The following is a 25,132-nucleotide window of genomic DNA, read 5'->3' as shown; positions in this document are numbered from 1 at the left end:
TTTTGTACCGCCTTCTTTTGAGCCCCTGCGTGGGTATAAAAGGAACATGCTTTCTTTGTCCCGTGTGCTACTCTATGTAATACTGAAGGGTGTTGTGTGGACTGTAGTACCACCTTGAAAGGTTTAATAAACTATGCTTTTGTATTTTCCAGTTTCTGTGCCAACTTCTTCCTATGGTCTGAGGACTTTGTGCTCAGAAGGGTGAACCCCTTGCTCTGGTAGGCCTAGCTGAGGCTTGCTTACATCAATTGGCGCCCGACACGCGGGGCTCATCGGCGACTCGGATGCCCGAAGGAGTGGTCGTAACGAAGGATTGGAATCTCGCCGGGGACGTGATCACTGCCAGCAGTGACCCGAGTCCTGGCATCCAAGGCATTTTTCCTTTCTTTCCAATCTGACGGTGGTGCCGGTCCTCGACTGAGATCTCATCTGTTGGCTTGCCGTGCAGTGGCCGTTTGGTCAAATTTAGAACTTGGCAGTTGGAATCTGGACGCCCTGTGATTGGTAAGAACCGTTCTACGGTACTTGCTGTGGGTTTTGGAAGCCTGGGATTGGCAAGGCAGTTTTAGAATACGCTTGCTGTGGTAATTTTGGTTATATATGACTAGTCATAATGTGTATGTGTAAGTGTAATATATGCGTTGCAACTCATATAGGCAGGTAATAATGAGATTTTCCTCTAAAATTGTGATTTTGATTTGAACAGCACAACGTATTTAAGATACCTTAATTGCTACTTTGATTATAATACTGCATATTTTGCATTCTTTTTGGCATGCCTGCTTTTAGCGCACTTCGTACGTTGTGCTGCTGTTGTGGAAATAACCGGTTAAGACTTGAGGAATCGCAGAATCCCCCAGAGGGTACGCCTAATAGAGAGATGTATATAAAACATGGTCTTTCTTCTATAATGTACAACACATTATATACAAAATACACGAAGAAGGATCCTGAGTTACGCTGGCCAATGTATGGGTCATTTGATATGCGTAAGATTGAGTATGTGGAGCAGTGTATGTTTGAGCGGAGATCCAGACAAGATATGTTTGAGTGCGTGTGTATGTGGGTGAAAAAAGTACATGAGCGTGAGAGACGTGAGCAAGCGCTGATTGAGAAAGAACAACGGAAGAGTATGCATGAAAAGGCGAAAGAGTTGAGAAAGAAAGAAGCGAAAGAATTGGAAGAGAGACAGGAGAAGGAACACAGATTACAGATATCTGGCCAATATGCTGTTCGGCAACCTTTTTATCCTGTCCTAAATAAACCACAAGATGATTTTTTGTTATTAGATCATCCTCCGCCTCCGTATGCCATTCCGTCCGCTCCGTCCGGCGAAGATGAGGATTCCGTATCAGATAAAATGAAACCTGATACCCGCTCCATGATATCGGTCGACCGTGCAGCTGAACTTAGAAAAATCGCCCGTCAGGCACTTCATGATACTGTTACTGTTGCTAGTATCTTAGATAGTTGAAAGGGATGGCAAGATAGAGAGCAAATATATTTTACTGAGCATTTTGCAGAAGAAGTTGTAGACATGTTCCGAAAAGTTTCTGATATTCTCGAACCTGATGATGTAGCAGCCAATTGTAAGCAATTGCGTAAAGGCCTTTTTTACTCTCCCCCAGGTGACTGATACGATCAAGCGGCTGTTTAAACTACAAACTGAGGCACTTCATCTACGGGAGGAGAAAAGGAAAGCTAAAACTGATGGACGGACGGGCTCGGTCGACGGGAAACAATCATCTATCTTTGGAACAGATAAGGCTGCAATAGTGCTTGCAAAACAGGAACGCCTTTATATGTTCCTCCTAAAGGAGCGGGTACAAGTGATTATAAGTCTTCTATGGATGCAAAGGGATATTTTATTTATAAGTGGGTGTATACTCCCTGGAATAGGGCGGATGTCAAGGCATTAAAAGCTGCATTGCCTGATCCGCTGAGAAATCTTGCCGCCTTCTATGAGGAAGTTGAGGGAGCTATAAACTCTTGTACTTTGACGATAGCTGATATTGATTTATTTTTAGGGCTAATATTACCGCCCGATATGTGGAGGTCCGTGCGTAAAATTGATGATCACGCAGCTTATGGGGCGAAATGGGTGGATATTGAGGCAGAAGATGAGGAAAGGAAACCAGCGAAAAAGCCATGTAAATTCATTTCGATCTTCCCGCTGCGATATTAACTAAGTTAAAAACAATCCTTCCCTCTAAAAAGATTGACTGGACTATTTTTGCATCTTGTAAGCAAAAGGCATATGAATCAGTTTCAGATTTCTTTACGCGTTTCGAGGAAACCTTTCATGATTTTAGTGGCGAGTCGCTAATGGACGATTCGGGCCGACATCTGTTTGTAGACAAATATGTTACGAATCTATTGCCAGGAGTGGCTAGACATTTAAAAGCTAGTGAAAGCTCTTGGACTACCTCGTCTCCAGCATCTCTCCTGACGATGGCTCAATATTACGAGCGTCAGGAATTCGAAGCGAAGGGTAGTGAGGATAAAAAGTCTAAAGAACTGAAAACGAAGGTTATGTTATCTCAGGTTTATGGTCCACATCCTAGAGGTAATGATCGAGGCGGACGAGGATTCTATGGTTCTTCCTATACCCGCTCGAATCTGGCTGTTGATCAATGCGCGTATTGCAGAAAATTTGGCCATTGGGCTGATGAGTGTCCATTGTTGTGCTCACAACGTTATACTCGTGGCCGAGGATCAATAAGAAATCGCGCAGGATATTCAGGTCCCAGGGGAAATACGAACGATTGTGCTAGGTTTGATTTTCATGCGCGACCACAAAATGGGTTCAACACTTTTGATCGGCGTAATCAATATCAAATGTCTGTTTATGTGCAGCCTGATTTACATGACTCTGCTTATGCATAGGATTGCGCAGGATGGGGTAAGGAATCAGTTGAAGTTCCAGTAGATCTGAGGGGTCCTTATGTTACAGCACATGTTTTGGGTTCTACTGATCAGTTTATGGTTGATACAGGAGCTACTCGTAGCGTTCTGTCTAAACAATTGGTTCCGAGGGCTCCCCTGTCTGGCTTAACGATTACATCGATAGGGTTCGATGGGACACCTTCCCTTGGCCCATTGTCACAACCACTTGCATTTCATATTGATAAGTTTGCTGCTCCGTGCCCGTTTTTGCTCTCCCCAAATACACCAGATAATATTGTGGGTCTTGAAAAGCTTAAGTATTTCAGAGCTACAATAAGATGTTCCCCTGAAGCAGTACGTGTGATTTTAAATGACAATTATCCAGTGACGGATAGAGTTTGCATTGTTAAAGAGGATGCTGCATTAGCCTCCCTACCTAAAACCTTGTGGGCTACCTCAGATACTGATGTGGGACAGATGGTTATTCCTCCAGTACATATTAGTGTAAAGGAGGGAGCTGTGTTGCCACGTTTGCCTCAATATAGAATTTGGCAGGAAGGCGAGGAAGCACTTACTCGAATTGTACAGGATCTCATTGAAGTGGGGGTGGTTGAAAAAGTTCCATTTAATGTCTGCAACAGCCCGATTCTCCCAATTTTTAAAAAAGGCACTGACACTAGGATTTATCGATTTATAATTGACCTACGGGAGGTAAACAAGATAGTGGTGCCACAATACCCAGTGGTTTCAGACATTACGACACTTCTTACTTTAGTTCCACCAACTGCAACCACGTTTTCTGTTATAGACTTCAAGACCGCTTTCTTTTCTATCCTTATTCATCCTGATAGCCGATATTTGTTCGGTTTCACTTTGAATAATCGATCGTATAGATTTTGTAGAGTTCGTCAAGGCTATACTGAGAGTCCTAGTATTTACAGTCAAGCACTAAAAAGACAGTTAGATTCTTTTGTCCTGCCCGAAGGTATGGCGCTCATACAATATGTTGATGATATTTTGTTGGCAGCCGATACCCCTGAACATTGTGAAAAGTGTACCTTGTCTTTGCTTTCTTTCCTTGCTTCACACAATTACATGGTATCAAAGAAGAAACTACAATATTGTAGACCAAAGGTGACCTACTTAGGTCACCTTTTGTCTAAGGAGGGGCGTGCACTCACATCAGATCGCATTCAGGCAATTTTAGACACACCAGTACCTTCTACACAGAAAGAAGTTCGAGCATTTTTAGGACCTACTTCCTTTTGTAGGCAATGGATATTGGGATTTTCATACATTGTTAAGCCTTTGTTAGCACTTTTGACAAAAGACACTACGGTACCCTTTCAATGGACAGATGAATGTGAGAATGCTTTTCGGCAGTTACCACAAGCCCTTTGTTCAGCACCAGTGTTAGGTACTCCAGATTGCACGAAGCCTTTTACATTGTATGTACATGAGAGAGATGGATGTGCATTGTCAGTTTTAGTACAGACACATGGTGATAAGCAGCGCCCTTATGCATATTTTTCAGCAGTACTTAATCCTGTTGCTCGAGCGTTGCCTGGATGTTTTCGCTCGGTTGCAGCAACAGCTGTGCCAATACGTCAGAGTGAAGGGATAGTCTTATCACATAAGCTGTTGGTGCTGGTACCCCATGCTGTTGATGCCCTTTTGAATCAAACAAAGACGCAGCATTTAACTAGCACTCGTCTGACAGGATATGAGTTGACGCTGTTAGCTCCTCATATTACACTGAAGAGATGGGCAACTCTAAACCCAGCCACGTTGTTGCCATTTTCGGCGACTCAGCCTGAGGCGCAAGAAACACATGATTGTATTTTCGTGACTGAGGAACAGACAAAGGGTCGTATTGATTTGCAAGATACGCCCCTTCCAGATGTAGATGGAGAATTGTGGGTTGATGCGTCTTGTCTGAAGTTACCAGATGGTGCAACTTCAGCAATTACTACACTTCACACAATAGTGGAGACAGCTCGCATACCACAGAAGTCGGCTCAAGCAGCAGAACTAATAGCTTTAACACGAGCATGTGAGCTTAGTACAGGTTTATGTGTGAACATTTATACAGATAGCCGCTATGCTTTTGGAGTAGTGCATGATTTTGGCCTGCTCTAGAAGGAAAGAGTTTTTTGACATCACACGGGATGCAGATAATGCACGGAAAATTAGTGCATAATCTCTTAACTGCATTAACATATCCAAAGAAAATAGCTATAGTAAAATGTAGTGTGCACACGAAAGTGACTGATAAAGTGGGACAAGGGCACCCCACTGAGCCCCCTATTTTATGACCTGGGCCTATCGCCAATAGCTCTAATTGCATCCTTGCGCCCAATTTTATATTGGAGGCGGATATGGACCACGCCTGAACTGGACACATACACAAGGGGGTTGATGAATGTAATTAAAAGTGATGGTTCCTGGAAAATCAAGTGGCTAGGAGATATTCGGAGTGTTCTTTTTGATTTAGGCCTAGGAGAATTGTTGGAAGACCCACCAAATGCTAGGTTACCACCAAAGAATGTACTTAAGAACTTGTATTGGAACAGTGTGGCCTCAAAAGCTTTTACTAGCACTCCTTCCTACTCTCTCACAGGTTTGTGTTGGAAATAAAAGAGTGGCCCAAACTCGAGGAATTTTGGGATACCATCACGAAGCCCCTTGATCGCAAGCTCTACTTCCAATTAAGAGTAGGGAGCTTGCCAGTAAGGGCGTTTTCTAATAGGTGGACTAGCGGGGGTAAGGTTGCTTGTCCAGCTTGTCTGGATACACCAGAAACCATTGGCCACCTCCTGTTTGAGTGCCCAGTGTACACAGTGCCTCGCAGGAAGTGGCTACGTCTGATGTGTAGGCTACTGGGCACTAGTAGTGGACTAGTTGCAATTAGAATTATTCGTACCTGCCCAAACATGACTGTGTATATAGCGGTGGCATCATTTTTAGGCTGGGCATGGTCAATTAGAGGCCGATTGTTGAAAGAATAATCAGAATTATGTAGGCCATGTATCTTTGCTAAACCATTGTGCAATAGTATCGTCCATACCTGTATTGATAAATGAATTGATTGTATTTTATGTATTTTATGAATTTTATGATCTGGAAATTTTAACTTAGTTTTATTCATTTTATGCATGTATTTTTATATGTGGAATATGCTTTTATGACAATCGTCGAATACAGCTTGCTTGACTTGACTTGGTGGGACAAGGAAATGCTTTTGTAGATCGAGTGACACGTGAAACTGCGATGCAGCCTGGCACTACTTCTATGTATGTAGTGAAGTCACAAGCTGAGCGGTGGCACGATGCTATGAAAGAAGTTTTAGAGATACAGAGAACCACTTCTGACAAGGAATGGGAGCAATGGTCCAAGGATGGAGAGTTGGATGATGAAGGTTGTTGGCGAAATAAACAGATGGACAAATGGAAGTTACCTATAGACTTTGTACAACCTATGGTTCAGATGGGACATGGGCTAGCACATGTTGGAGCTTCAGCAATAGTGAAATTGCTTACGCAAGTTTGGGAGTATCCAGAAATTGCTAGCACAGCTAAGAGAGTGGTACAGTCCTGCATGGTTTGCCTGCAATTCAATCCTGGAAAAGGGACACAAACTCCAGCAGGAGGGTTTGCTACACCAACTGCACCTTTTGAAGTTTTGCAGATAGATTATATTCAGCTTGAACGCTGCAATAATCTGAAATATGTCTTGGTGGTGGTATGTGCCTTCAGTAAATGGATTTAGGCGTACCCTACGAAGGACAATACTGCAATTACTACGGCAAAGGTGCTTTTGAAGGAATTCTTTCCTCGTTATGGTGTTTGCAGACTTTTGTGGAGTGATAACGGACCTCATTTCATAGGGAATGTTATCAAGTATGTCCTGAAAGGATTAGGGATCAAACAAAAGTTCCATGCAGTGTTCCACCCACAATCAGCAGGATTAGTGGAGAGATAAAATGCTACTCTGAAGCTGAAATTAGCTAAGATATAGGCCTCTATTTCACTGACTTGGCCATATGCGTTGCCACTGGCATTGTTGTCTATTAGGTCAGTGCCTCATTCTCGAACAGGCCTCACTCCTTATGAGGTACTGTTCGGTTGACCCATGAATATGTGGGGAATTCCTAAACCGAGTTCTGTGTACGATGTACCTTGTGTCTTAATGAATGACTATTTGGTACAATTAACTGATAACTTAGTTTCTATTCATCACTAGGTTTGAGAAGCACCCCCTGACAGATTTACAGGTGATGGCCATGATCTCCGACCTGGGCACTTTGTCCTGCTGAAATCCTTTGAGAGGTCGAGCAGTCTGGAGCCGAGGGGGTGCGGACCTGAGCAGGTGCTGCTTGCTACGAGGACAGCGGTTCGAGTCACCAATCGAAAAAAATGGATCCATGGTGTGCACTGCCGAAGAGTGCATCCTGCTTTGGTGGAGCCAGCTGTGTTGACTGATCATCGAGAGGTTCTGACTGCGGAGAAAGGCTGTGCTGTGGTACCTGTCGAATCTGAGGAGTTCTTCCCAGACCTAATGATTTCTGGAGCGACGAGATATAAATTGAGGCCAAGAAAGGAGTCTGCAGTGCTTGTGAAAGTTGTATGAGCATTCCCTGGGTTAGTGAAACGGAGAGCCTATGTGGCAAGGGGGGGATCAGCCCTGCATTAGAGTAGTGACACCCGTCTTGGCCCATGGTGAAGAAATCAAGGGCTGCCCAGGGGGAAGAGCTCTGACAACTACCTTAGTTTCAGGAAGAATTGTTCTGTGTTTTGGCTAAAATGGAGAAGAAGAAGATTTTTTGTGCTCTAGGGTTCATTGTTACCTTGGTGATTGTGGTGACAATCACATGGTATGTTGAGGGGACAACTCCTGCTCGTGAGTTGTTTGTTGTTACTACGCCGGTACCTGAGGACCATTACTTTTTCACCCTCCCTTATCAGGAATTGAAGCACCGGCAGTCCTACCTAAATAGCACTTTCATTCAGATTAAGCATGGGCGGAAAATCCGTTTCGCTCGCGGATTTTGCGGATTTTCGGTAAATTCGCAATCCGCGAGATTTGCGAATCTCCCGCAAAATCCGCAAATTCGCGAGCAGCGGATTTTGCTCGCACTGTTCGCACTGTTCGCGTGAGTTCGCGCCCCGCGAATAAGTGCAAAATTGCAGAAATACGATCTTAGCAAAACTGAAACTACTTACCAGGTTCAAAAGTTCAGGCTCATCATTAGTAGCCATTTCCTGTAGTGCTTCCTGAGGGGCCCCTCCAGAGTTCAGTTGCCAGTTGAAACTATTATGTGACCCTGCTCTGAACCTCAGAATAGTTACACATATGCCACAAAGGTCCTGAATTACAGCTAAGGGAGACAAGCAGGAGCCAGGCTGGAAGTTCAAATCCATTAATCAGCCCCTAATTCATTATTGTCAGTTGGTGCAGGGCAGGTGTTGTAACTAATTTTGCAACAATGAAAGCACTTAGCAAGTGCAAAAGATCACTAATCAGGAAGCACTAAGGAAGCAGGTGCCAGCTAAAAAAATATTCTGTGACACATTAATCAGCCCCAAATTAATTCAGGTCACTTGAGGCAGGGAAGGTGTGCTTGCATTGCCACAATAATGTACACTGACTGGACAACCAGAGGGTGCTGTGATGAAACAGAGGGTGGCATGGGTGGGCCAGAGGGTGGCATGAGTAGTCAGAGAGTGGCAGTGGTGACAGAGAGTGGCAGTGATGAAGAAGAGTGTCCCAAACAGGCTGGACACGTAGAAACAACAAGTTCGCGAAACTTGCGACCCGACAGGTAAGTTTGCAATTTGCGAAATTGTACAAAACCCTCGCGAACTGGCAGAAACCCGTGCAAACACAAAAAAAAAAGAACATCCGCAAATTCGCGAGAATTCGCGGATTTTGCGGATTGCGAGTTCGCAAATCCGCAAAATTCGCGAACGCGAGATTCGCAAAATTCGCCCATGCTTAATTCAGATGCTACATCACACCCACACTGCTACAAATGCCGCGAACTGTTGGATATGTGGGATGATGCCTGCTCATCAAAAGAAAGGGGAAACACCATTGATACCTCTCCCTTTTTTGAATATTGGCTCTTGTCGAGCTTGGTATACTTTGCTTTTTGCAACTAGGAAGCCTGCAGTAGGCAGACTGCTTTTCCGGTTGAATAAAGAATGTCACCAAGATAAAGATGGATATCCTCAAGCGAATGGAACTATATGGGAGTGGGAGGAATACCGACCGGACAATGTTTCAACGCCTTATATCTTTACGAATACAAGAGACACTATTGAAAGTGAACATTTTGTAATCTCTGTCGCTCAGGCACAAGCAGATTTATGTGTACAGAGTAATGGACATATTCCTGTTGAGTAAGTGATTGTATTACTGTTTTGAATATAGATGGACTCATGATACATATTTTATATGCTGGAATAGAGGATATTACCGACTACCAGCTGGATGGTCAGGAGTTTGTTATATCTCATGTTTGTTGCCTCCTGTATTCTTGGCACCTGCATCCTATCACCGAGATCTTAAATTGCTTAATAATGTCACTGTAAATCATTTTAAGAGGACTTTGTCCACCGATGATGTAGATCAAACAGATACTAGTCTGCAACAATATGGAGATTTTAATTTAGGATTGTTCTTCTTTGTAGGTGCTGCATTTTATAGTAGAAAGGTGCGACAATTACCTAGGGTCGTGGAAGCTGTCACAAATCAAGCTGCTGTAGCTCTGGGAAACCTCACCGAAGAATTGCAAATTGCTAGAATTGTTGCTTTGCAGAACCGAATGGTGCTAGATGTTATGTTAGCAGACAGAGGTGCTGCATGTTGCATTATCGGAAGTAGTTGTTGTGTGTTCATTCCTGACCACACTCCATCTGTGTATAAGGCGATTAATAAACTTCATAAGATCGATGAAGACATACATACAGAGAATGGCACTTGGACTCTTGCAGGATGGTTTTGGACTCTAATTTCTGCCTTCGGTTGGAAATTACTGACCGTTCTATGTATAATAATTGCAATAATCTTTACGTGTTGTGTGTGTATTCACTGTGGTCCAATGTTATGTTCTATGTGTCTTACTGCTTGTATACCAGCCAAGAAAGATATTGCAGAGATGAAAGTGCAAAAGATTCTAGACAAAGAGGTAGCTGAAATGATGAAAATAAATATACAGGACAAATACTTAGACTATCCCCGAAAACCGTATGTCTTTTAGCTAATGCTGAAAGGGTCGTCTGTTGTAATTTGGTAGCAGCTAGATTAAGCAGTAGCAGAAGACATGCTGTATTCAGCAACTATTGTAACATCGTGCAGTCTCCATTTTGTATTTGTGGCAGTCATTTTGTCTGCCACATATTGCCATGTGCTCATCATGTGCTTTGTCCTACCTCCTTGTTAACTGTGCCTGAAATCTGCCCAGCAACAGGCTATATTTAGCATCCCCCACTTTTAGCATGCCCAGGCATGCCCAGTAGGGTCTGCAGCTGTTACTAATTAGTTCCAGATAGGAATGTGTTACTAGTTTCTGAAAACTGTTAACTCCGCCCACTCATCGATTGTGCCTTCCAATATGTCCTTATATGTACATAAAACTTGCTTTTGTATTTTTGTACCGACTTCTTTTGAGCCCCTGCGTGGGTATAAAAGAACCATGCTTTCTTTTTCCGGTGTGCTACTCTATGCAATACTGACGGGTGTTGTGTGGACTGTAGTACCACCTTTAAAGGTTTAATAAACTATGCTTTTATATTTTCCAGTTTCCGTGCCAACTTATTCCTATTTTCTGAGGACTTTGTGCAGAGAAGGGCGAACCCCTTGCACTGTTAGGCCTAGCTGAGGCTTGCTTACATCAGTGAGATTAGACCTGTTTTGATGTTTGTAGGTTTTAAGTAGAAAGTAATGTACCATGACCAATCAGAGTAGTTTTAATTAACACACTAGGGGGAGTAAGAGAAGAATTGTTATAAATCCTGTGATTGTGTTGTTTAGGACAGGTGTAATCAAGGTGAGGCTGTTTATTGTTGTTATTGGTTTGAGTGGGGGGCGGCCTTACCTAGTTCCCCATTTGACTCCTATTGGATGGTTGCCTGAACATTCAGCCATCTTGCAATCTTTGCAGGCTGATCTTCTAGATTCTGAACTCTTGTTAACATGTGATAACCACACCAACCTGGGGATAAGGATCGTGCCAGGGACGGTGGGTTTCACATACCTCACCTTTAATGAGGGTGACACAGTCCCTATTGCTTACAAGTCACACTTGTACAGTTCGGCTGAGTTGCGGTTTTCCTCTGTGGAAAAAGTTTTGACAGCAGTGCAAATGGCAATTCTTAAAGAAGGTGCACTGTGGCAGGGAAAACGCATTTTGGTTGTTACTCCGTATCCTGCCTTGGAGGCAGTGATGAAAGCCAGTGTACAAAATTCAAAGGCTTTGCACCCACGGTGGATACAATGGGCCACGTCCTTGACATCTCCGGATGTCACGTTCATTTTTGATTCCTCTCTGCAGATTCAGGAGTTTTTGCAGTATGAATGTGTTCATTCTGCTCCTCTGACCATGCGCCCGCTTGAGGATTTTCATTGTATCATTTACACTGATGGAAGAGCACAAGCGGCTACGATTTCAAAGCATGCATATTCTTCGGCCTGTGCATTAGTGGTTGGTACTATGGTGAATGGTGAATTCAAGTCCGATGTCATGCATACACAGGCATTAGGGGACTGTACCGCCCAATTGGCAGAGCTTCATGCTCTGATGCTTGCATTGGAGTACGTTGATCCCAGTGTGACGACTCTTATTGTAAGTGACTCTTACTACTGTGTTCATTCATACAATGACAATTTACCCTTTTGGACTCAAAATGATTATTGTGACTCCAAAGGTCGCACAATAAAACATAAAATGATCTGGGTTTCAGTGGCTGAGCCTAAAGAACGGCTACCACTCGTCTTTGTAATTCATACTCCGGGTCACCAGCGTGTCAGAGTTCACACTGTTGGCAATTGTTTTGCGGATGAAGCCGCTAAGACAGCAGTTGCAATATATTCAGTAGCAGCAGTTACACATTCCAAAAGTAAGATTGATGATGACATCTTGGCAGCTATTGCTGCAACAGGGAAGGGAAGTAATTACCTGAGAGGTTTCCCTTCTAAATACTCTTATCATTTAAGTCCTGATAAAGTTCCTTATGTGAGAATTAACGACATTGGTGGCAGGTTAATCCTGCAGGAAGGCTTTGATTACAGCAGCCCACGCTGGGATGGCATCATCGCATGCCGGTGTGTCAGCTACTGTATCTCTTCTACAACACCCTTACTGGTGGCGAGGTTTGTACAAACAAACGCGTGGTTATATCCTTCAATGTGACGTTTGTCACCAGATTAAACCTTCTACCGAGACCCGCCTGCCCCAAACACGGTTGTACATATCTAATAGACCTCTTGCGTCTGTTTATCTAGATCACTAACGTCCTTTCTCTTCTGATACTGCGTATAAGTACATCTTAGTTGCAGTTGATTCTTGCACGCGCTTTGTCTGGGTGTGGCCACAACGCAGTGCTGATTCCAGAACTGTCATAAGGGATTTGCGTGTCTTTGCAAGAATTTTTGTGTGTGGGACCTTCCATTCAGACCAGGGTGCGGCGTTTGCCTCTAAGGCATACAAGGGTGCCATGAGTTCTTTGGGGTCCAGGTTAAATTTTCGTCTCCATATCAGCCTGAGGGCAATAGTGTTGTGGATGGGATGAACCATGACTTAAAGCAATCCTTGACAGCTAAGGTAGAAGGTACAGGCAGAGACTGGCTTACCAACCTCAATAGCGTACAATAATCCCTAGATGGTCTCTTGGTTGGCGGACCCCATACGAAATGCTCTTTGGCATCAAAATGTTTGTTCCGGACCTTGAGGGTCTAGACATGGTGGCATCTGCTGCATCCTTTGACGTAGATGAACATTCTAATGTTTTACAGAACCTACAAAAGACAAGAGACAGTCTTCCACATCTGATGCTGCTTTGCAGATTCCGGAAGTCAACTGGCTACGCGGAGTTGGAGAACTGGTCCGAGAGAAAGTCGAGAATAAGAGAACAAGGAAGAATATGGCCCCTCCAGTTCCTGTACTTGGCATGCAGGCTACAAGAACAGTCATTTTACCTCCTCTTCCTGGGCGAAAGGGTAACAGGTACATCTCCATTGACAATGTCAAACTTCACAGGGTGGCCGATTCTTCTTAGTATGACACCTGCGGTCTCGTGTCCAGCAATGATGATCCTGCCATCGGGCCTGATGTTGCCATTGAGATGAATACAGTTGCGAATCCTTTATTGAATACACCTGCTGGTGATCCTCTTAATGATACTAAATATACTTACCCCACTGACTTGTCTATGCATGATTTGGAGACCCGTGTGGCTAATCAATCACATTTTTCATTTGATACTGGCTCTACCACATCAAAGTCCCCTTCAAAAGTTTAGATTTTTGCTAATTGGTTTAAAAAAAAAATTGTTGCCCCCCCCCCCCTTGGGGAAACATGTGGCTGGTGCTTTTTTCAATTTTTTTATTCATATCCAATGGATTTGTGATGGGTTTTTTTGTTTTGTAAATGGACACTAGGTTCAAGAAAGAACTACAATTAGACTAATAGATTGGAACTTTGGCTCCTAACTCCTCTTTGCGCATAATGAAGAGGGACCAGACTTTTGTGAATATAATTGCTAGGCCCATTTTAGATGGGGCAGTATGGGATGCTGTGAAGTTCCAGATTTATGGTCCAACAGAGGTTATTAATTTTCCCAATGTACTTCGTGTTTCTATGGGGGATGTGGTTAAACAAAATATTCGCTCTGATGATTGGGACGTCCAGGCCGTAGAGGCTCTATTTTCTGCTTTGAAATATTATGCTGCCTTTGATGCTGAAGATTTGTATCTAGATACCGCTAAGTATGGGGATTTATTCTGTTAACAGCACTATAGAAGTCACTTTCTGCACAAAACAAACACATTTAGAAATGTGGTAAATTACACTCAGTGGGACCATTGAAGCAGCTCTAAAACTCTTTTAACAAAGTTTTCTTATTTTACTGATTTTGATCAATCAAACCCTGATGCATTTTATTTAAGGATGACGTAGAGGTCCTCTTTCAAGGTTAGACTTACCCACACAAAATTATTGTACTGTAAGTCCTTTATTGACCAGTCGGCCATTGGGGGCTATGAGCTGTGGAAAGACACCTTTAATCATAACTTTGTTTGGGGTTCTAAAAGTTGGCAAGTGCAAGGCACCATGGCTTTGCATTGTGCATGCCTCATCTTCCAAGGTTAGACTTACCCACACAGAATTATTGTACTTTAAGTCCTTTATTGACCAGTTGGCCGTTGGTGGCCGTTGGTGGCTATGAGCTGTGGAAAGACACCATTAGTCTTAAATTTGTTTGGGGTTCTAAAAGTTGGCAAGTGCAAGGCACCATGGCTTTCCATCGTGCATGCCTCATCCCGAACCATATGTTGTTTCTGAATGCTTCTATTTCTCAAACCACATGCTTTGGATTAGCACCTTCTAAAAAATTAAATGCTCCTTCATTTCCTGATTTGAGTGAATATTGCCATTGGAATAATTGCACCAGTACTTCCCTTAGTGATTTACAAGCCCTGTTGAGAAATTCCTCTTTAAATATTTCGGGCATGAATCCCGAAGGCTGGTTGCTGCGGCAAAAATGTCCAGATTCCTGCCAACACCGTTTTCTGGGTCTGACCCTGGCTACACAGAGGCTAGAGTAGATACCCGATTTCAGAGTCAACTTTCGGTCACACCTATTCTGTAGGCAAGCTGTGTCAGAGTTGGCTCAAACACTCTACCTTGGCGTCAGTGAAATTGCATTTTTTAAACTGACTGACACCGTTGATTTGAATGGGTGAACAGTAAAAATATTGAGTCAAAAATATAGAATGGACATAATATCGAGTTTTAAATATAGATTGGACAAAATATCGAATGGACAAAATATAGATATCAAAAATATCGTTTTTAAGGTAAGTAATCTAATATCGAATGTTAAAAATATAGATAGTTAAAATATCGAAGTATATAATATAGGTTATTAAAATTATCGATTTTTTAATAATATCACATTTTTTATAGTGTTCTTTATGTTATTATATGTGTGAAAAGTGTGTATTTATGTTATAATTAATTTTTATTAATGAATTTTGTATTTTTAATTTTTGCGTAATTTAATTCTGTAGCGGGTTGTGGGTTTATAGGGGAATAGGGTGAGAAGTAATTTAATTATAATTAATTAAATATGTAAATGTATTTATTGGTATTATTTTTTAATAAATTGTTAATTAATTTATATTTGGTAAATCATTAAATTTCAATTGGTAATAAATTTTAATTAATTCTGTAGCGGGTTGTGGGTTTATAGGGGAATTGGGTGGGAAGTAATTTAATTATAATTATAAAATATGTAAATTTATTTATTGGTATTATTTATAATTAATTGTTAATTAATTTATATTTGGCAATTAATTATATTTTAATTTGTAATTAATTTTAATTAATTGATTATTTGCTTATTATGTAAATTTTACTAATTTAGTTTCTGTAGCGGGTTGTTGGTTTATAGGGGAATAGGGTGGGAAGTAATTAATGTATAATTAATTAAATAATCAAATTCATTTAATTGTATTTAATTCGAATTGATTGTTAATTAATTTTTAATTATTAAATAATTAATTGTTAATTGGTAATTAATCTGTATTAATAGGAAACTAATTGTAATAATTAATGTTAATTAGTAATTTTAATAGATTAATTAATTTATTATATTAAATTGGTAATTACTTTTAAATAATTTTTTATAGATATTATTTTTTTTTTTAAATAATATATGAAGTATTTACTTTCCCTAATGTTACATTCTCTGGAGTGGGAATAGTAATTTTTACCCCTACGCTATCCAACGCTTTCCCTACTGTTGTACCCACTGGAGTGGGAATAGTAAATTTTACCTCTACGCTATCCAACGCTTTCCCTACTGTTGCACCCACTGGAGTGGGAATAGTAAATTTTACCTCCACGCTATCCAACGCTTTCCCTACTGTTGCACCCACTGGAGTGGGAATAGTAAATTTTACCTCTAAGCTATCCAACGCTTTCCCTACTGTTGCACCCACTGGAGTGGGAATAGTAAATTTTACCTCTACGCTATCCAACGCTTTCCCTACTGTTGCACCCACTGGAGTGGGAATAGTAAATTTTACCTCTACGCTATCCAATGCTTTCCCTATTGTTGCACCCACTGGGGTGGGAATAGTACATTTTACATCTACGCTATCCAACGCTTTCCCTACTGTTGCACCCACTGGAGTGGGAATAGTCATTTTTACCCCTACGATATCCAACGCTTTCCCTACTGTTGCACCCACTTGAGTGGGAATAGTTATTTTAACCCCTACGCTATCCAATGCTTTCCCTGCTGTTGCACCCACTGGAGTGGGAAAAGTAAATTTTATTTCTACGCTATCCAAAGCTTTCCCTACTGTTGCACCCACTGGAGTGGGAATAGTAATTTTAACCTCTATGCTATCCAACGCTTTCCCTACTGTTGCACTCTTTGTAGTGGGAATAGTAATTTTTACCCTTACGCTATCCAACGCTTTCCCTACTGTTGCACGCACTGGAGTGGGAATAGTAATTTTAACCCCTACGCTATCCAACACTTTCCCTACTGTTGCATTCTTTGGAGTGGGAATAGTAATTTTAACCCCTACGCTATCCAACGCTTTCCCTACTGTTGCACTATATGGAGTGGGAATAGTAATTTTTACCCCTACGCTATCCAACGCTTTCCCTACTGTTGCACTCCTTGGAGGTGGAATAGTAATGTTTTCCCCTACGCTATCCAACGCTTTCCCTACTGTTGCACTCACTGGAGTGGGAATAGTAATTTTACCCCTAGGCTATCCAACGCTTTCCCTACTGTTGCACCCACTGGAGTGGGAATAGTCATTTTTACCCCTACGCTATCCAACGCTTTCCCTACTGTTGCACCCACTTGAGTGGGAATAGTAATTTAACCCCTACGCTATCCAATGCTTTCCCTGCTGTTGCACCCACTGGAGTGGGAAAAGTAAATTTTATTTCTACGCTATCCAACGCTTTCCCTACTGTTGCACCCACTGGAGTGGGAATAGTAATTTTAACCTCTATGCTATCCAACGCTTTCCCTACTGTTGCACCCTTTGTAGTGGGGATAGTAATTTTTACCCTTACTCTATCCAACGCTTTCCCTACTGTTGCACGCACTGGAGTGGGAATAGTAATTTTAACCCCTACGCTATCCAACACTTTCCCTACTGTTGCATTCTTTGGAGTGGGAATAGTAATTTTAACCCCTACGCTATCCAACGCTTTCCCTACTGTTGCACTATATGGAGTGGGAATAGTAATTTTTACCCCTACGCTATCCAACGCTTTCCCTACTGTTGCACTCCTTGGAGGTGGAATAGTAATTTTTTCCCCTACGCTATCCAACGCTTTCCCTACTGTTGCACTCACTGGAGTGGGAATAGTAATTTTACCCCTAGGCTATCCAACGCTTTCCCTACTGTTGCACCCACTGGAGTGGGAATAGTAATTTTAACCCCTACGCTATCCAACGCTTTCTCTACGATTGCACTCTTTGGAGTGGGAATAGTAATTTTAACACTTCTGCTATTGTACGGTAATAATATTGGATATTATTTAATTATATTATGATATGTTTTAACAATTATGATTTTTTTTATTACTTTAATTAATTATTTAATTATTATAAGTTAATTTAAGTATTTGTAAGTATATTAATTCATTTTTAATAATATTTTAATTTAACATTGTTTTAATAAAGTCGATATTTTTATAAACCATATTTTAGTAAACGATCTTTTTTACTCGATATTTTTGTACTTACCTGTTTGTAGATACAAACTCGATATTCTGTCTGTCGATATTTTTTCCACGATATTTTTGATAGTCGATATTCTGTCCCTCGATATTATGTCAGTGATCCATTTGAATGATTTTGTAAAAGGTCCTGCAGCAGGCAGATCGAGAAGATGGAAATATGCTGTTTACAACGAGGTTTGGAAACTGTCCCAAATTGAAGCTGCTTCTAGGCCCAGGGCTATTGATCAGGCCAATTTAGAAAAGGTGCTTGCCGTTGTGGATAATAGCATTAACACCCTTTCTTCCTGAATTTACACGTTAGATAATATTGTTTCATCTGTTGTTGATATTGTACAGGAAGACGTTGCAGTTCCGTAACATGGACAAAATCAATTGCGTTCTAGTATGCAGTTTGCAAAGACTCTTCAAACGTTAAAATCGGGGAGGGTGCCTTGGGATTACATGAAAACGACATCTTTGTTTTTGCCTTTTAATTTGACTTTTAAACAACAATTTATGTTCATGAAAGATACCATGTTTTCACTGTTGCATATTGAAAAATTAGAGCCTTTACCATTCTCGGTGGCCGAGTCGAATTCATCAGTTTAGCTTATCCATCGGTTAATAACTCTACCTTTCCTTCTGTTCAAATTTGAATCATGCATGAAACACTATGCCATAGAAAGATTTTAGCCTTTAGGTAGCGCTTTTCCGAAATGTGGAATCTTCCATTTACATATAAGTGCTTGAGGGAAGGAAAAGAAGTTTATTTAAAAAGTGAAGACTGCACTTCAACTCCAGATCACTCATTAATCTGTAGAAATTTGCAATTGCACTGTTTGTGTAATGTGATGGCACTGAATCTTGCGTGTGTTTTGAAAGGCACCCCCACCCCGGCTATTACACCAACTTTCACGTTGCTTGCAAACGGTAGTTATTTGTTATTAAATAATGAAGATTGCTGTGGTATGCTTGAGGGATTTCCGTACATCGTTACTGTTTCCCAACGTGTAGTTTGCTGTAAAAATGTTCTGTTTCCTCCTCCACATGGGAGTCTCAATGTTTCCATTTGGCCTTCGATTCTAACCTTGAAAGCAGAGTTCAACAAGATGAGTCGAATAAGAGCTCTTTTGTCATAGAAAGAAATCGCCCATACATCTGCTTGTGAAACATTCATCTTTTACGTTGCTAACACTGGTACTGAGGTACATGCCTTGTTAAAATACAGATCTGCCCCTGCATTTCGGTGCTTTGATTCACACAATCTTTAATGAATCTTCTACCACGGGCCTGGCATATTTTTTTAAAGTGGTAAGTTCTTGCCTTGTGACTGCATTCCAAGCTATATTTGGTGTGATGACAGCATTTTTTAATTCGATTTTTTCGAGTGTCGTTGGCGGTTTCCCGTTGATTCTCGCTTTGGGAGAGGGCGCACTGCTGTTAATTTGCTTACTCCAAAATGGAAGCACATTCTGTTCCCTACGGCGGTCTGCCCCGGCTGCACCAGCTTTGTAACCGGATGTTTGAATACTATGGATCGCTACTTCTGGCGACTCTGAGTGTGGCGAATGTTTTATCTTTCCGGTTCTCTTACTTTACTTGCGTGCAGCCGGTTTTCGATTGCCTGGATTGCGGATTTGAATGGGCCTTGGATTTGTGTCTCTGCAACACTGTGGTTTCTGACCCAGATTTTAATCTACTAATAAGTCACTTAGTTGTTCATTAACTAGATTGTTCTGGTTTCGGGATTATGGCCTGCGCATTGGCTCATGGGGTCCTGGGCAATTGGAACATATGGACTGCAGCACATGACTTTCTGTTATCTTGAAGAAAGCCCAAGTTGTCCTCTGATAGTGCTAGAGGATCCGGCTATTGAAGAACATGTATGTTCATTTCCATTATTAAATTGGATGGCTGAAATGTTCGTGGATGATAACAACGACTTTTGTTGGAGGCGGTTGCGACATACAGTGCCTAGACACTGTTGGATTGAAGTGAGACTTTTTTGCTTAATGGACACGCACTGGACTTGTGATCTTCTTCAAAGATGTATTAATTTTTTCGAATTTTTATTCCCAATTATCAAGTTTGGCAACATTTCAGAAATTGGTTCTGTCTTATTCGAACTTGAACTCTGCGTTCTATACATATTGCCTGCGAATGTCTGCACATGAGAAAAGGCTTGTTTTCCACATCCCTAGACTTAGATCGTGCACCTAGTCTGCACAGTAATTGCTGAAGCCGTCAAGGTTATCATAACATGGCAGCTGTTGTTCAAAATGATCGGTTAACGTTTTTTTAGACACAACAAATTGCAGCTGTGAGCCAACTGAGATTTTGGCACCTTTATTATTTCTCAGTTGCCATGATTTCAGACACTTGGAAGATTTTCCGTTTCCAGGGATGCAGAGAGCTTTTGCTGATCCTGATGTGCTTTGCCCTTTGTGAGCGGAAAGGTAATGTGGTCCCCCATACAAGCCTAAGAGACCTTCCTTAGTTTATAATGCATAGTTCCTATATAGGGAGGGTGTTAGAACTAGGCATTATAAGACCTGTTTTCATCATCATTGTAATATGATTTCTCCCTTTGTATTTTATGGAATTGTAACAATGCTGATCATAATATTTCGAATCATATGTCTGCTTATGTTGACAAAGATACTGCACCTGAGAGCACGTTGTTAAAATAAATATTTTAATCTTACCCATGTCTCTCATTTACTCCTATTGTGGACTGGTATGAGAGTATAACTAAACAGTGTTCTCCCTTCCCAAAGGTTTGTCCGAAGTCGCATGTTTTAGGTTGTCTAATCATTAGTTACTTTGCTATAGGACGTAGACCCTAATGTGACACTGATACTAGCTTGTTGGGGGTTTCTAGGTACTGCGGTGAGTTTCTGGTACACCACAATTCACTGATGTCCTGGGTCTCTGTGCACAGTTCTGTGTAGGAGCAGGATCCCTTCAACAGGTGACTCGCACTTTAAAAGTTGGAACTCTCTGAGGAGTGAGAAGTTAATCCTTTCTATTAAAGAAGCCATGTTACACCTAAGCTGCAGACTGTCAAAAGACAATACTTCAACTACTTTATATCCCCATATCACCCTCATATAGCAATCTCTTACCAACTTACTTGATGAGAAAGAAAAAGACAGCAGCGAGGATCGCTATTGCGATAAGAAGATAAGGAAATACAGCAGCTACAATGACTAAAGCAGACAACATCATGAACAGCTGCTGCAGAAAGCTGTCCACCGCAAAGGGGAGTCCCACATCCACATCATTCATGTCATTTGAGAAGCGGTTCATCAGCCTCCCAGTAGGAGTCGTGTCGAAGAAGCTCATTGGGCTCTGCAAGATCTGTGAATCAGAAAAACATGCAAAATAAATTGGTAACATAATAAAGGTCTCTCAACTCAATGTTAACCTGGCAAGTGGTGAGGAACTTGTTGCTGACCACTATAACAACAAACATGCACCATAGTCTACATAATGCAAATGGTTATCATTAGACAATCAAATGTGAAGCATGAATTTTGGAAATTACCATCTATTATGGGGTACTCCCCCAGGTATTTGCCTCCACTGATCTATTTTTGCTGAACTTGTTTTTGTTGGCATTAAAGTTCTGCACACGTTACTCCATTAACCAGTGGGAACTTGCTTCTGCTCACCATTCCAAACAGAGTAGGATTGGTATTCACCTGATTGGTACATTTAATTTACTTATAAGTCCCTAGTAGATGAAACTCCATATACACACAGGGTATGTAATTTAAATGATAGTAGTGGGCTGCAAAGGGTGTGGCCGACACAGCCAAGATGGAGAATGCATCCTAGTCACACCTATGTGACCTCCTCTGCGATCCATGGCACACTGAGTTCCCCAATGGCACCCTGTTCCTTCTCCTGCCCTCCCTACACCTGCACATCTTCCTGGCACTGTCCTCAATGCCTCTGGAAGGCAGAGGACTAACGAAATCACAGTGTTGGGGCCTCTTGCTCCCTTTCAAATGTTGGTGGCCCATGCACTGTAACCTAGAGGCTGCATCCCGCACTTGCAGGACTTCTTTTACCATAGACTCCTAGCCGCCTGCACTGCAGTCCGGGGTCTTGTCGCTGCATCAGCCGCTTCTGGGAAGAGGCCGCCCTTAGAAGACTTTGGCATGAACTGTGCTGGGCCTTTGCCACTGCTGAGCCACTTGCGGCCAATAGCTGGGGCCACATGGGTGTGTCATGGCCCTTTTTTTTGCTCTTGGCCTCGACTTGTGGAGATGCGCATTGTTGCCGGATGGGGCCATGCAGTTGGAGTGATGGCCCTGGCCTGCATTACAGTGCTGGAAGTGGTGCTGACTGGACAGACAGCCTTTCCCCCATACTTCCTGCTACCCTCAACCCTATCTCGGGACCCACTGCTGCGGTGGCTGTTCTGGGGCACGGCCTCCCAGTGTGGCCTACTTTCTGGGGCACGTCTGAGGCCTTGATGCTGGTAGGCTGTGCATGGCAGTGATCCAAAACCACCTGCATGAACTTGAGTCCCCCGCTCACCCAATATCCTGGAGTGTGGTGCTGCATCTCTGGACATGGCAAAGTACATGGACAATGTTACCGGGGCTACATGCTTGGTATAATGATCCCAGTCCCCCTCTATACCCCAGGGGAGCTGCTGTGATGATCGGCAGGTGAGGCCTTCTGTGTGGCCTTGGCCTCTATGGATGGCCACCAATGACTCCTTCAGCAACAGGTGAGCCTTGGGTGGCTGCTCAGTAGTGTATTGCTTTTGAAGGGAGTGCTGCTGATATCAGAGGCCCAGATCCATACCTGTTACTTGTTTTCCTTGTTCTAGATCTGTTGTTACAGTGTGCCCCTCTCACTCTGATTGTTGCCTATGGGGCTGTTCCCCCTGTACAACAGGGAAGGGACCCCAGTGTGCTGTGCAGCCTCTTCTGCTATTACTCCATATCTGTTGATGGCGCATTCAGGGGTGTCTGGTACACCCTGAAGTATAGGTGTGACTCCGTGGACAATGGGGTAGATTTATGGCTGGCCTCATCTGTTCTTGCACTTCACCTCGGCTACTCCTGCTTCCCTGCACCTGGGAACCTATCTTTTACGACTCTACTGTTTGTTGCCTGGGAAAAGGGACATGCAATAACATCCATTAACAGCCTACCTCTATCTCCCATGGAAGTCACTCAGTGGGCACGGATCACAAGACCCTGCCTTCACCATGATCTGCTGGCGGTAGGATGGGGAAAGACAAACAACCCGCCTCAAGCTCTCAGTCTAAGATTGGCAAATTCACCACCCCTGCTGTTGATTAACAGAAAACAATCCACAGCAAAAGAGTCCTCCATGCCCAACACAGTCTCCCCCAAGGTGCATCATATTCTCCAAGCCATTCAAGCATCCAAGGGGGCCCTGAAAACCAAAATCAGAGAGAACAGTGCAGCTGGGACCTTGTTGCAGCAGGACCTCCAACATGTGGCGGGTCATGTTCGGGAGAAAAAATAGCACCTGTCCACTCTCAAAGTTTCAGCTCTGCAGGCCATAGTTTGAAGCCTTGAAGCCAGGCTAAAGGACCCAGAAAACCGCTCTCGCCAGAACAATCTTCTCCTGGTGGGATTCCCCAAGGGGGTTGCGACCCCTTGCTCAACAACTTTCGTGGAGACTTCGATGTGGTATTGGTTGCCAGTGGGCTCCCTCTCACTGTGGTTTATGGTGGAGTGGGCACATCATTCACTGGCACAAAAACCTCCTCCTGGGGACCCGCCCACCCTATGATCATCCATATCCTTAACTACAAGATGTGATGTTGCGTGAGGCCTGCACCCCCAGAAAATGCTCTTATACCAATCGTTGAACATCATGATTTTTCCTGACTACACAAAGGCACTGCAACTGCAACACAAATCCTTCAATATGATGAGGCAAAAACTCAGGACGATGTCTATCCCCTATTTGCTTCTATTACTGGCAGGTTGTGGGTGATACATGGCTCCCATACCCACTTCTCTGGCAGACTGGGAGTGGGGAACAGAGCTGCTGGCCCTCCACTGTCACAACTTTTCTGGTCAAAGAGAAGGGATGCTCGACTGCCTCACAGGTATCTGTGGCCCCTCCCACTCTGGACACTCTGGATGACACCACTAATCCAGGAGCAGGAAAGGCGGCTGGCCTAAATCTCCTGCATTGTCTTACTGCCCCCTCGGGAGACGGTTAGCCTACTGGCCCATCCGCGACACCCAGGCATCGGGACCGATGGTGGCAACAATGACTCAATACCCTTAGCGATATCACCTTGACCTCACAGACTTTTTGAGTTGACACATTCTGTCCCTTGACCCAGGGTGCCTGCTAACATCGATATCTATACACCAATACTTCTACATAGAGAAGGTCCTTTTCATCCTCAAAGGCCCAGTTATGTGTTCTATGATTGTTTGGGATTGGTACTGATTCACAGATGCTTCGTTGGAGGTCTGATGTGGGAGTTTAGGACACTGTTGTGGGTTTTGCATGATTCTTTGGTGATTGCTCTCTGCTTTTTGGTATTCTTTTTGTTTTTTGATTCTTGCCATTGCTCGCTCTCTTTGTAGACATGGCTCTTCTCCTGACCCTCACGCACGTCAAAGAACAGTTGGCCCCTTGACAACCTGCACCCTCCTTTCTTGGAATGTTACCAATCTCCTAGACTACACTAAGTATACAATAGTCCCCAATCTTCTTCACCGACACCACCCAGACATAGCATTATTGCAAGAGACTCACCTTATGGAAACTAAATGATCCTTCCCTGGCAGATTCAGGTACAATTGCCTCTACCACGCTGGCTTCACCAGAGGCTCGTGAGTCGTGAGGTATTGAACTTCCGTCTTGTGAAAACTAAGACATTCCACGCCCTACTCAGTTTATCGGTTGGAGTGGTGGATGTGTTAGGGGTCGACAATGCAATTTTTTCATCATCTCAGTTCTTCTGCACATGCAAACTCAGACACCCCGGGACTTAACTCAGCTTACAGCACACTTGCCATGTGGTTCCTTCATCCTTGGGGCGACTTCAACATGGTGGTGGACCCACCTCTTGATTACTCTGGCCCTATCTCTCAAGACAATACTGTTCTCTGAGGTTGTCGTTGTTGGGCCTTTGTGATGCCTGGAGGGTCTGGCATTCACATGAGAGGGTGTTCTCCCATATGTCGTTCTCCACTCACTCACTGTCTGAATTAGTTATATCTTTCTCTTGGCAAAAAATATCTCCCCTACTATGGG

At 42.8% G+C, this 25,132-nt stretch overlaps 1 protein-coding gene across 1 annotated transcript in view; it reads right to left on the bottom strand.

Moving 5' to 3' along the window:
- The window catches only part of LOC147677799 (ATP-binding cassette sub-family C member 12-like), a 2,578,840-nt gene that overhangs the window by 776,757 nt on the left and 1,776,951 nt on the right, over positions 1 to 25,132 (bottom strand). The window contains exon 22 of the mRNA XM_086945588.1: positions 20,994 to 21,220. Within this exon, the coding sequence (XP_086801714.1) occupies positions 20,994 to 21,220 (227 nt within the window). The remainder of the gene's footprint in view (positions 1 to 20,993; positions 21,221 to 25,132) is intronic.

Source organism: Lissotriton vulgaris, chromosome 12 (genome assembly GCF_964263255.1).
Source record: "Lissotriton vulgaris chromosome 12, aLisVul1.2, whole genome shotgun sequence".
NCBI classification, from domain to species: Eukaryota; Metazoa; Chordata; class Amphibia; order Caudata; family Salamandridae; genus Lissotriton; species Lissotriton vulgaris.
This window is presented reverse-complemented; position numbering and strand designations above follow the sequence as displayed.